We start from the raw sequence: 14,074 nt of genomic DNA on the forward strand, positions 1-14,074 counted from the left end.
GCATGAGTGCATCTCTGACTAATATTTTTATTTTAGAGAGTTTGATTTTCTGTTACATGGCACTGAACAGGAGTGGCCCTCCAATCTCATTGTACATCCTGTATAATGACAATAAAGGCATTCTATTCTATTCTATTGTTTCCAAACTTTTCAGCATGACATGAAACTTCACAGCCTGGCACGTGCACACACACACAGATAGACATGTAGGTGTACATCATCCACAGTGGGATGCTTGCAAATACATAAGCCCACAAACAAACTTGGTGACCACTAAATCTTGGTCCTTTAGCCCTTCAGGCCTGATTTAGATTGCTGCGCTGAATCTTTGTAGAGCCTAGGACGTAACCTACGTAAGTGGCCAACGCCATTGCCGGCATTTATGCTTGTGCTGGTGCATTATGTATTACCCTATGGTTGTGTGCCAGTGTTTTGTATGCGGAGCCTCCTGGGTCCTCGTTCGTGGTCAGTTTTTTTTCATTTGTCCCCCTAGTTTTTCCACTCGTACATTCCCCCACGCTCATTCCAATAGCTTCAGCAATCTTCCTACAGGAATTTACTGACATTTGTGAGTCCTTATACTGATGCTATCCTTACATTGAGTCAATGGTTATTATTCTCTTACTGATAAATTCAAAAATTGCGGTATAAAGTAGCCAGAGATGCACAGGAGGAATCAAAGGTACTGAAGAGGCCAATCACAATAGCTGACCTACACGTATTTACATTTCTCAGGAGGTGCGCAGTTACGGTGTATGGCTCAGAGAGGTTTCCGGTTAAGATGTAGATTACACCATAGATTTCCCACTGAAACATGTCCCCAGTCATCGGAAGCTCTCTCTGCATAACTTAATATCAGTTACCAACAGAGTTGAAATTAAGCACATAAGACATTGTTTTGAGAGATATTTAAAGGCTCAGTAAAGTCAGATGTTTTAACCCTTTAACAGTGAACGATCGTCGTCGAGGTGCCTGTTACTTGCCCTTACATGCCATGAACAGCTGATTAATGGCGAGTGTATCACCGCTGAAACGTCTGATCAAACGCACTTTGAATTACCATAATTACGCGACTGTTGGTTTCTGAAAGCTGAGAAATTGCACTTCACACCCAACATAGGGTTATTACGGTAATTACAGCCAGAAGTCCACAAATGGCAGCACTTTTGAAGTTAACAGGCTCGTGGTAAATAAAGGGTTAAGATGGAGCTTCTTATCAACTTTTATACAAAATAATGTTTACAAATGCATGTATCCATGTTTGGGTCATTGCATTGCATTCCCAAAGCTTCTCAAACATTTCCAGACAAGGCTGGAAGAGGCAAAGGACATGATGAGGAATGATGGGTACTTACAAACTGCCTCTTCTGGGAAGGCTCAGCTCCTTCTGAAAAATAGAAAGAAAGAAAAACACATTCTCATTACTTGTATCAACACTTGCCAGTCATTTTATGTCAAACCACTGCATCTCTTTAGTCGTTACAAAATGTCAGTTGCAGCTTTTTAACCAATAGGTGTCACTGTGGCACAACTTCTAAATAGGCAGCTTCAACATGAGACTGTCATTGTGCTTCAGTGCTACAAATATGTCATTCAAACGATCACTGTTTTTAACTGTGCACGCCACACCCAAGGTGCAAAACTGTAAGTCTCCACAAAGTCACAAGCTATACAGATTTTTGTGGAATATGAGGAGAATTTGGAAAACATCTAATAAAACTGGTAGAAAGTGATTACCAGAGTTTTTATTGACCTTTTGTTCAGTTATTTATGAAGTCTTGGAAAAAAACAAAAAAACAAACAAAAAAAAAAAACACTAAACAGACAAAAAAAATTCAGCTTAAAAAGAGCAAGATAAACGATTAATAAGAAAACAGCAACTGCAATAATGGTTTTAACAGTAATTGTTTTTTTGTTTTTTTTTTAAAAAGGAGGGTGGATGACAGTACGAAGACTATCATATAAGACTAAACTTTAGCTTACTTGCATTGTCACTGTATTTACTAAGCAAACGAGGTCACATTCAAAAGCAGTATGTCCTTCACATGCTTCTCAGCATTAGTAATATGTCCCATCTAAACACACTCTTTGTTGTTGGGATATTGTCATCTGCAAGTCAAAATAAAGTCAAGTAACTTGTGCTGCAACTGGTAACCTAAATGTAAAATGAATGCAGCTCTTCACTCAAAGATTCCAGATAATAAGTCAGTGTACAAAATTGAGCTTCTTTTGTGCAACTGTGCTGTACTGTCAACAAGTGACCACAAGGTGGCAGAGCAGCACTATTACAATCATGGTTAAGTGATAACACTCATAAGAAGAAGCAACTTACAGTATAAGAAGCAACAAATACTTCTAAGTCTGAGCATGTGAGCAAAGTTTTCATTCATATGAAGAGTTACCCCTGTGCTGTTTTCAGCCTGTGAACTCATATGTACAATCTGCCAGCTCCAGAAAACAGACTAACAGCACTACAGCCTTCCTGGAGAGCACCACGTAGTCAATCCTGCTAATCAGTGTTTCTGTAGGAGTTATTAGGGTTGGGTGTATGTGTGTGTGTGTGTGTAGTTGAATGTGTGTGTTAACACTGAATGAAATGCTACCCTGTGGTTCAAGCTGATGGACCCTGATGAAGGTGTTAATGGCATTTTTCCAACTACAACTGTTGACCTACTAGAGAACCTGGCAACACAGTTTGCATTTGAGGACCTCACACACAAACACACACACACACACACACAAACACACACACACACGCGATGTTACAGGCAGCATGCTTTCCACAGCTTCTCCAGACCCTTTCACATTTGTCACATGCCCAGGGTGAACCTGCTCTCATATGTAAAAAGCACAGGTTTCCAGTGGTGGACCTGCCAATTCTGGTATTCTATGGCAAATACCAATTGGGCTCCACAGTGCCAGGAAGTGAGCACAGGGCCTGCTACAGTATGTCGGGCCCTCAGGCCACCCTCATGAAGTCTGTTTCTGATTGTTTGGTCAGAGACATTCACACCAGTAGCCTGTCAAAGGTCATTTTGTAGCTCTGGGAGTGCTCATCCTTGCACAAAGGACCAGATACCATTCCTGCTGATGGCTTACACATCTTCTACAGCCCAGTTTAGCTCTCCTAGAGTAATTGCATGTCTCCCAGAATCTCGTCCATGCTCTTGAGACTGCTGGGAGACACAGCAAACCTTCTGGTATTGATGTGCCATCCTGGAGGAGTTGGACTACTTTTGCAGCCTCTGAAGGCTACAGATATCACCTCACAGTAGCAGTAGTGACACTGACCCCAGGCAAATGCAAAACTAGTGAAAAAAGCAGCCAGAGAAAAGAGGAGAAAAAAATGTGAGTAGCCTCCACCTGTAAAACCATTGCTGTTTGGGGGGTTGTCTCATTGTTGCCCCTCGAGTGCACCTGTTGTTAATTTCATTAACACCAAAGCAGCTGACACTGATTAACAACCCCCTCTGCTACTTAACTGACCAGATCCATATCCCACAAGTTTAACTGACTTGATGCTACACTGATAAACAAACAAAAAAAAGTTACCCTTTAATTTTTTGAGCAGTGTATTAACTTATCAGCTGATTAGAACTAGAAATGAGAAATGTCAGTTTTTTATCAACTACTTATCTTACAGACCTTGTTCACGTCTCAGAGTTCCTGAAACATTTTAAGAATTAAATTCAACCCAAGATAATATTTTTAGGAACAATCTTGTTGAAATGATATATTTGGGTTTTGATGAACAAGCCTTTACTATTGGTTATACAACCAACAATAATCAACAATAATCCTAGCAATACAGTATTTGAAGAGTTTTGTCTGTATGAAAACAGCAGCCCTGTTCACAACTGTATACGAACAAGCTTAATTGTGATGTTGTTTTCCATCAGGGTTTTGGTTCAGCAGTGACAGACATGTGAAATGCATTCCCTAATCAGGCATTTGTGTATAAATGCAACACCAAGAAAAAAGCCAGTTACATCTTGTTTATTTATCATCATTCTTATTAGCCTTAAATTAATCATTCACTGCCACACTGAATCAGAAGACTTTCTGCCACCCACAGGGTGGGGGGTACAGAGAGAGAGGCTCCGTTTCCGAACCTGTTTTTATCTCTGACACAGTCCTGCGTGGGACGGCTGTGTGATCTGAGTCAGATAGGCTCTCTACATATCTCTCTGCATAGATAAGCTAATGGGCATAATGGAGTTTAGCTGAAGCAGAGTGAGTGGGTGAGTGAGTGTACACAGCAGAAGTCTGCAGAGGTGTGCTATGATAACATCAATCAAAATGTTGCCTTTTGGTTTTCACTTAGAAAGCCCCAGTACAGAACAGAACCACAAATTGACCAATTAGTTTGGGTGTGTGTGTGTGTGTGTGTGTGTGTGTGTGTGTGTGTGTGTGTGTGTGTGTGTGTGTGTGTGTGAGAGAGAGAGAGAGAGAGAAAGAGACTGGGTTTCTGTCAGCCAGCAGTTCTGTCCTGTAAACAGATTTTGTCCAAACCCAGAGGGACAGGAAACGGCTTCAGGCTCACAAAAGAGAAGAGCACTTTTTTTTTTTTCTTAAATAATCCTCTCTGTTGTTCCCTTCCCTTCTATTTACGCTGCTGTTCTTAATACCTCAATGCACATGGTCATTTAAGACCTTTCTTCCTCCTACTTATTTGCATCTTCTAAAAAAAATGAATCCTTTTAAACACTGGCTAAACTTCACACATGGATCCTACAACCAAATCCAAACAGGACAGAGACAGGGACAGTCTAATGTTTATAGATTAGCAGTATTCTAACACAAGCCATTTTTGGACTGATTGAAAACTATTAAATTGAATTTATTAACAGTCAAATCATGACAATAGTCATCTTACGGCACTTTATAGTCTAAGACAGAGGCCTGCTTCTTCACTCATTTTCAGTGGAGTCCTTGTGACTGTCCATTTTCAGAGCAATTGTTTTGTTTGTTAAGCCACTTGACATTGATGTATGAATTATTAAAGCATTAAAAAGGCACCTAACTCAAGGGATGAACCAGTGTTGTGTCTACAGTGTCTAACAGTCAAGCTAGCAAACAATTAATTTAAAATCATGTTTTTAGGCTTTGTTACTAGCAGCCTGTTGCAGAAACACATAATTTGTTCACATTTCTTTACTTGAATGTACAAAAAAATGCCAAACGATAACCCAGTGTGTCAGATATAAAATAGTATTTTTGCATCAAGAGGTCCCAAAGAGTTACTAGCCAGAAACTTGGTAACCCTGACATGGTGCAGAGCACGTCTGAGGAAACTGGACATGCAGCAACGGGTCTTACGGAGCCATGAATCCAAATTTGAAATTGTTGGATCAAATCCTCATCAATATATATGCAGGTGGTCAGGAAAGGTACAACAGTGAGTGTTTGCAGCCATCTGTAAAACATGGTGGAGCCTGATAGCTTATTATTGTACAAATTCAGTGTTTGTCTTATATACTGCTTTTCCATGTATGTTTGCACGTTTAAATAAATTACTGCATTTGTTTCCCATTTTTGTAGCAAAACATAAGGAAATAGGGTTGGCTCAAGACTTTTGCACAGTACTGTAAATCACTACCCACCAAGTACCACATCTCCATGTATGTTGCTTTGAAGGCCTAAAAACTTAAACTCAACAAACTCAATCATGAATTCATGTTTACAGAATATAATTATATTTTATGACAAATAGGAATTATATAAATGATCCAAATTTTAAAAATTTAAGGGACATTGGTTAATTTAATTAAAAAAAAAATGTATTTAACAGAAAATAATTCCCCAACATTTCAACCTTCATCTCCTTATCGGTCTCCCCTCTCTCCCTCTTTGTACCTCACCCCTTCAGGCTAACTCGCCTGTCTGCTTTTACAACAGAAAGAAAAGAGACAGGAAAGAGGAAAAGAGGTCTGTGTGTGTGTTCAAGTACTTTAAGCTCTTATCCGCCCACCTACACAGAGACCTGTAATGTGAAATGATGCTCATCTGAAACATTTCTCTGATAGTTTATTGCATTATATTGTATGTCTTGTGCATGTCTAGCAGCTGTTATCTGAGCCCTGGAGGAGGATTCACCCCAAAGCTACCCTGCAAAAATAAACCACGAGTGGGGAGAAAAACAGCTAATGCCTACAGAAAAAAAAAAAAGGGTGGATACAGCCTGCTTGTATTAAACAAACTAAATGGGCACACAGTGATGAAGTTATCCCCAGTGACGGAGAGGATAAGAGGACCACAACACAAAGCCTGAAGCAATCTCTCAGCGGAATACAACCACTAATAATATGCTTTATGGTTGAGAGAGGGCTGAGAGAGTGAGGGTAATGTAATTAGGAGGATGGAGCAAGAGAGATAAGAGGGTAAAGAGGTGCAGGCTGAAATACAACAGCCGAGTCTAAATGTCTAAAGGACACAATCTCAAATCCAAAACCAACGTGAGACAAAGAAGATGCAAAAATCTCTCTTACACCACTGAGAGGTGTTTCCCAAAGCAATCTCAAGTGTATTTGTATTTTATTTATTTATATACCGCCCTGTGAAACAATATTTGCCCCTGTGATTTCTTAGTTTAACAATAGCATAATAAAAGTTTATTATACTATGTTTACTTCAGTCAAAGACCATAACTTTTGTGATTTCTGAAGAATAAATGCAAATGACAGAGATTATGTTAGTCTATAAAGGACCTACACCCCTGTCACATGATACCAATACCACCACCACTTCTGCAGCTTCATTTAGGAACATGTTAGCAAATGCCTTCTTTGGGACACGAAAAAGCTTCAACCACAAAAAGAAATGCAGAGCTCTGATTTAAATGTTGTAGAGTCAGAAGTGAAAGACACAGAGACAGCTTTAAAAAAAAAACAAAAAACATTTAACTGATTGATTCCAAATCTACTAATGAGTCTAGATGGGGGTTATCTCATGACATGCAAAGCTTAGTGCCAGAAACACCCAATCCTGGCATCCTGTGAGGAGCCACATCTTGTTGGCAGCGATAAATAGCTGCTGCCATCCCAGACAGCTGTGGCAGTGAACAATCATTACTGTATCCATGGCAGCTCCACAGTGATGAGACAAGTCTGTGATGAACAGTTCAGGAAATGGAGCAATAGCAAGCCCATCACAGCCAACCGGGGCTGAGCTGACACACTGTCAGCGAGGGAGAAGAATAAGGAGCCCAGATTCTCCTACAAACCTGCACAAGACAGAAGGGGTGAGCAGCACCCCCACAGCCAGGTGAGCCTGAACCTACCAAATCTGTCCCTGCATTGACCCCAAATCTTCAGTGCTCAGTGCAGCTGTTTTCTGCTGTGCTGCTTCCTTCGTGTGTGGATTTTGAAACTTCCAACTGTACTAGTAAAACTAGCAGAAGGCTGTGTAGCCATAATGTGGCAACGGTGAAACTTTTTCAGCTCACTCTGTGGACTTATTACACTGATTTATGTTCATGGAACAAAGGTAATCAAACTGAGTCTTAACTTTGAAACATGAACAATGTTCTCATGTTGCTCAGCTACGTGGCTGACTGGCAAGTACACAGGGAGGTAACACTGCAGTGAGTGTTATCTTGGGTTGTAGCAGTGAGTGAGCTGATTGAGCTGGAAGCATTAGAAGAGGCTGGAAAAGAGTGGGTTCATTTTTTAATTTGAGCCACAACACAAACAAGCTAAGAGTTATTTCTTAACCTTAAATGAAAGAATGCTCTTATTAAAAAGAGTTTATTCTTATATTTTTAACATTATATTCAATAAAAAGTATAAAGTATAAAAAATAAAGCTTTACCTGATTTAATTCTGGCCATCTTACTTTCATGATCACAGTTCTCAGGCATGTCCAGACAGATTCCAGTGCAGCTGCTGTTTGTAGCTCTTCCCCTTAAAATCCCATTCTAACCATTCAGGCTGTGCTATGAGCTCAGCAGACCTCACATTTGTACAGAGAGCACATCGGAGAATCAAAAGAAACCGTCACAGAGACACTGGTTCAAGGGCACATAAAAGTCTTCTATTAAGAGACCAAACTAAGCTGAAACCATCCAGAGGTTCACACGAAGATGACCTTGAATCTGAAATTGACCCCATTTCAATCAGGTAAGGCTTTTCGATTATTACGGACCTGTCTTTAGATGTCATTTTAAAAGGTAATTTCATTTCTGAGAAACATATTTTTTTTAACAACAGAAATGGGACTGTGAAAAAAGCAGACAAAACATTTTTCCTCTTTCATTACAAATCTGTGGGATCATATCACAAAAACACTCACCCAGAGACAAACCCGTTCAGCAGCATTCATCCAAGAAACAGGCCTTTAGGACCCAAGAGCATCATGAGACTGATTTTCTTCTGTGTGTGTTACAGTGGGTGTAAACATCTGCAAAATGTCTGTGTCTAACCGATATATATGTGCACTGGATGCACACAACTGTTCCACCCAGGGGCCTGATCATAATAACATGTTTTAGTTCAACTAAAAACATGCAATTAACTGAAGGATGCAGGGGAGCCGAGCTCCACCAGAGACAATTAGAGCTGCTGCAGCAGCCAGAATTCATTATCAACACAGTGAATATTGATGAGAAAACAGTGACAACAAAGAGACTCTATGATGACACACTGAGGCTTAGAAACACACACTGATGTTTACTAACCTGATATATAAGATAAAAACTGTCCAGTGAATGAACACAATACAGACAAAGCAGGAAAGTCACAGTAGAAGTGTGATATAACATTTGTTACAAAACATAAAATCAACACTAATCACAGCCGTAATTTAGGCTGTGATTAGTGTTGACTAGTCAGGCACTTACTGAGTTGTAGTGGCACTGTCCCATTACACTATTTGTCCATCAATAGAAATGACTGAGGCTGTTTAGCTAACTACCATCCAGCATCTTGCCAATGTGGAGGTCTCTAAAACAAACTTCAGAGCTTTTATTCATAACTGAAAATCGAATTTCTCAGATTTATCTGCACATGTTCAAGCCCAAAGCCAATCTGAATATGAGACGGGACAGCATAAACATCCACAGATTAATCAGGACATCTCTGATCAATCATGCACTATACTTGTATTTAGGATATGTGTGGAAAATGGACTAAGATGCTACAGAGGAAAATGTAAGATCATTAGACACAAAAATGGAAATGTAACAAGAATAATGTTATTTTTCTGTCACCTAATGACAGCAAAGCATCTTTTTGTACGCTGGCCTGAGTACAGCCCACTTTCCGATGCCTAGAATAATACTACTACAACCAGACGATTTTACAAGGATATGTGCACATATTTACCAAGAAGAGTGTAAACGTGATGAGCTGAGATACGCTCGCCGAACCAGCAGACTGTGTGTTCAGGGATGTCTGAAAAGCACTGCACAAATCCTAAAGAGTAATTAAGTAAAAGGATAAAGGATTGGCTCTCTTATTAATAATGCTTGTTTAATTAGGCATTACCATAAAGAAACATTTAACTGAAAATACAAGATAATAAACTTTACATGTTTCCATCATCCAGATGTGTCAGTCTACATTTCTCTGTTGGTCAAAATCTGGCTGGTAAACTGACAAATTACTTCATTTGTTTTTAGACTATTAATAATTGTAAATGTTTTGTTGGCAACACATTTAATAGCAGTCATTTCACAGCAGCCTAATTTCATGGTTGTGTAATCTAACCAGCTCAGCTCCTGGTGAGACATTGACCCAGTTTGCCTTCGGGTTTAGAACACACAGTATTCCAAATCAATCTCAGCAGCAACCCAACACACACACACAGACAAGGAAAGGCTGTAAACAATCACTTAACCCCACGTACAGCAGCATTACAGGTGCATATTTCTAGAAATTAAAGTAAGACTTGAGACTGATTTGATCAAGAAATCTCTATTAAATAGAGTAAAATCTATAAATCTTCTCATATTTTGGTACAGAACAATGCAAAAGGTAATTATCTTGAGTATAGAATAATCCAGAAGTGCAGAAAGCAGTGGTCATGTTTGTCAGGATGTTGTAGTGTTATTACTATTGACAGGTCTATCAACAAACAAACAAAGGGGAGAAAAAACAAGCAAGCGTATCAAATAAAAGCAGACCACCTCCTGAACAACTTACTGACTGACAATTTTTTCTTTATCCTCTATTGTGGTTATTATTAATATTACACTGAACATTACAGAATGTGGGGTAATAAAATACACTAATTAAACTGATCGAAAAATATGTTGATCTGTATCAATTTGTATCAGGACAACAGCTAAACATGTAGAAAGTTTTAAATTAAAAAGGAAGCAGGTAAGAAAAATGTTCACCAAAAAATGTTTTACTAAAATACTAATAATTGTATGTAGATTATACAAATCTGATACGAATAAAGAGATGCTTCTGTAATCATGCTTGTTGAAAATTTGGGGAGTTTGATTTAAACCTGCAATTTTAAGCAGCAATTCCTGCAGTGAATAAATGGTTTGCTACAGTTCCATGCAGGAACTTAGTTTAAGAATGAAAATACGGCACCACTGGAAAAAATGATCTCCTACAACAAATGTCCTACAGCATGATTAACAGCATCTATAATAGTAAAGACAGAGTGAAAATGTACTTCTAAAGTGAAAAACAGCAGCAGCAACATAAAGCTGCACTAAGTGAATGAGCTAATGGTCTGGTGTCATTTTGAGTCCTAATGAAAGCTCTGCTGCTGCTTAACAGCCAACAGGAGAGACTGAGCTTCACAAAGAGGCCCACAGGGACCAGTAAGACTAACAGAGGGCTGTGAGGGTGTCTCTCTTTTATACTGTGTGTGTGAGTGTGTGAGCGTGTGTGTTGGGTAGAGGCCACAAGGGTGAGTGTTTGTGTCCCACAACAACACATTTTACCATGGAAGAGTGTTATAATTCACCTGGGCCACACACTGATACATTAACACTAGTCTCCTTTTCTCAGAAAGTGTGTGTGTGTGTGTGTGTGTGTGTGTGTGTGTGTGTGTGTGTGTGTGTGTGTGTGTGTGTGTGTGTGTGTGTGTGCGTGTGTGTGTGTGCGTGTGTGTGTGTCAGTGTCACTGGGGGATGACATCCATTTAGGAAGGCTTTTAATCTCCCAAATGAACAGACATAACTCTCCCAACACTAATGCTAATGAACCCAATTACTGTGTTTGTGCAGTAATGTGTCATTACAGACATTTTAAATGTGTGTTTTTTTCAATAATTAACATGACTGAGTGAATACAAAGTAGGACTCTTAGCTGAGAAGAGGCTATAAGAGAAAGGTGCAGCTGTGGCCAGCCAACTTTAAAGCCTTTAAATAACATAATCTAGGGATAAGAAATGCATTAAAGGCACCTTTCTAATCACTATTTTTAAAAAGCAGCTCTATGAGAATTTGATCTTCACTGCAACAATAAACAAACTCCACAGTCCAGAGTTTTTGTTTTATTTAATAAGAATGGTGAAATAAAGACAAATCAGAAGTGTTTGTGTTGTAATCAAGGACATATTATTATAGACTATGAGCTATAGCATCCCTACCGTCACCCTGACATCCTCCCTCCAGTGTAGCATACATTTTAACCAAATTTTGAGAAACTGAAAAAGAAAATATTAATGAATGTTTGGTTTTATTTATATGTCAGTGAAATTGCTTGCAGAACTATTTTTCCCAATGTACTCATTTATTCACCTGGTCTATTTTCTATTGACTCAACCAAACCAAATTATTTTAGCAATAATTGAAGATTTCTACAAAATACCAAATGTGAAAAGAAATGTGATTAAAAAGGCACCAAATAAAAATTTTAACAGAGGTCAGTTATATTTGGCATGTCCTCTATCTGAATGTATTAACATGTTCATATGATCATAGATATTGCTGGAGCTGAGGTTATGCGAAGGAATGCAACATTTCAAAATTGACCTTACCACAGTGCTTGATGAGCAGTCAATTACTGCACTTGACAGATTTAGTTAATAGTAGTAATATGCTAAAGTGTTTAAGTTGTAAAAAAAATTAAAAAATCCATGGTAGAAGGTTAAATTCCAGAAGATTTTTATGCCGCTACAGTTTATTCTGCACATGCAACCATCCAAGTTTTGCTAACAGTTTGGCTACGAACAGATGGCAGAAAGCTTAGCTCAGGTTAGATTAGTGTGTACACGTGGACTATATACTGACCTAGTGGTACTCACCCCTGACTGTCCAGTACAACACATTAAGTTCAGTATAAAATCCTAGGGTCAGCATGCCATGTGAGTCAAACTGTCCAAGGCCTATTTATGTTGATGTTCAAGTGCTCCTGGAATACTCTAGCTGTGCACTAGTTGTAGCACCATGAGCTATAGCATGCTATGAGGATTGGCCTCAAAAGCTTTAGGGGTTTCCATGCCATTTTAATTCTTAAGCATTAATATTTTTACACATCGGAAAGGGTTTCTAACAGCTTCAACTTCACTTGTCTTAAAAAATGTTCTCATTTGTTTAATTTCAATGAGATGAACTGGTTATTCTCAAGTAAGTGCTTTAACTGTTTAACTGTAAAAATTATAGCCAAGTTTTTTTTTTTTGCTTGTTTTGTTTTTAAATAACTGATGTCATGAGCCACTGAATTGCATTTTGTGTAGCATTACGCTCCTATACAGGCCTGGTATGTATCAGCCCTGTGCTAGATGATCCATTTACAAGAAATTTCATTCCAAAAGGAACCTGATAGTTTGTGGTCTTTTCAAAGCAGTTCAAATTAGGACCAAGAGAAAAAAACACTAAGGGTATTTATTGTCTTCCCTATTTTGGCATTCGAGTGGTCATCACTGGTTTAAAAGAGCTATCAGCTCATCTATTTATACAGCTTCTGCATCCTTGCAGCTGCACTATTCACTCATCACATTGCTCTCCACACTTCCTCTGACACTGCTGGATGGTTCCTTCATGCAGCTGTGGGGTCTCTCAAATGGATATCAAGAAGACTACAGTTATCTAGATAGCATGTTGGTACACGTCCCCTCCACAGAGAAGACAACCTGCTAATTAGTTTCATCCACCCACTAACACACACTCACTCACTCACTCACACACACACACACACACACACACACACACACACACACACACACACACACACACACACACACACACACACACACACACACACACACACACACACACACACGAGTGCTAATCTGGCCTCATCAGCTTGCCGTGATTTCCAGTAAGCCACCACTTTGTCCAACGTGACGCTAAAGCCGCTATCAGTGCCGACAGAAAAAAAACAAGCTAATCCTAATTGGAATTTACACATTTAAATGGAATCTGCAATGCTTCACTGGAAGGGTTTTTATAGATAATGCAGAGTGGGAGTGGCAGAGGGGAGGGGAGGGGAGGGGAGAAGAAGGGATGGAGTGTGCATGTGTGTGTCTGTCTGAATGAGAGAGAGACAGAGAGAGATTGACAGGTGGAAGCTTCCATACAACAATTAAAACAAAGAGATGTCTGGTGTCTATTTCAACATGCTGAGCTGAGCTGCTCTGCACTGGGACTGCGTATTCAGCATCCAAAGAATGTTACAATGTGTGTGTGTGTGTGTGTGTATGTGTGTGTGTGTGTGTGTGTGTGTGTGTGTGTGTGTGTGAGTGTGAGTGTGTGAGAGAGAGAGAGAGAGAGAGAGAAAAGGACAAAGACACGGATGTATATACCTAATGAGGACTCAAAGTATTGGATCATCTATTATTATATTTCTAATGCCTGTGCACTTCCATCAGCTGAAATTATTTAAGTCTCACATTTTCTTATCCACATCTGGTTTTAGAAGAAAAAAAAAATAAGATAAAGATGAGAACTTTGACCTAAACAACCATCTGAAGAAGATCAAAACCAGTTCACCTAATGAGCACACGGATCCACTGATGATGCCGTCTGTGTGGCTTTCAACACAGCCCTTACTCAAACAATAATTTCATCAGAATGCTCGTTGTAGACTACAGCTCAGCATTTAACACCATCATTCCAAATTCCAGTCACCCTCACTCCCATTTTATATAGATAACCACTAAGGTGCCATTT

The 14,074-nt window shown here is 39.2% G+C and overlaps 1 protein-coding gene across 2 annotated transcripts in view; it reads right to left on the reverse strand.

The window, feature by feature from the left end:
• The window catches only part of mast2 (microtubule associated serine/threonine kinase 2), a 198,278-nt gene that overhangs the window by 85,490 nt on the left and 98,714 nt on the right, over window positions 1-14,074 (reverse strand). For both annotated transcript variants that reach the window (XM_030728312.1, XM_030728310.1), the window contains exon 4: window positions 1,356-1,387. In XM_030728312.1, coding sequence (XP_030584172.1) covers window positions 1,356-1,387 — 32 coding nt within the window. The remainder of the gene's footprint in view (window positions 1-1,355; window positions 1,388-14,074) is intronic.

The sequence above is a fragment of the Archocentrus centrarchus genome, chromosome 4, assembly GCF_007364275.1.
Source record: "Archocentrus centrarchus isolate MPI-CPG fArcCen1 chromosome 4, fArcCen1, whole genome shotgun sequence".
NCBI classification, from domain to species: Eukaryota; Metazoa; Chordata; class Actinopteri; order Cichliformes; family Cichlidae; genus Archocentrus; species Archocentrus centrarchus.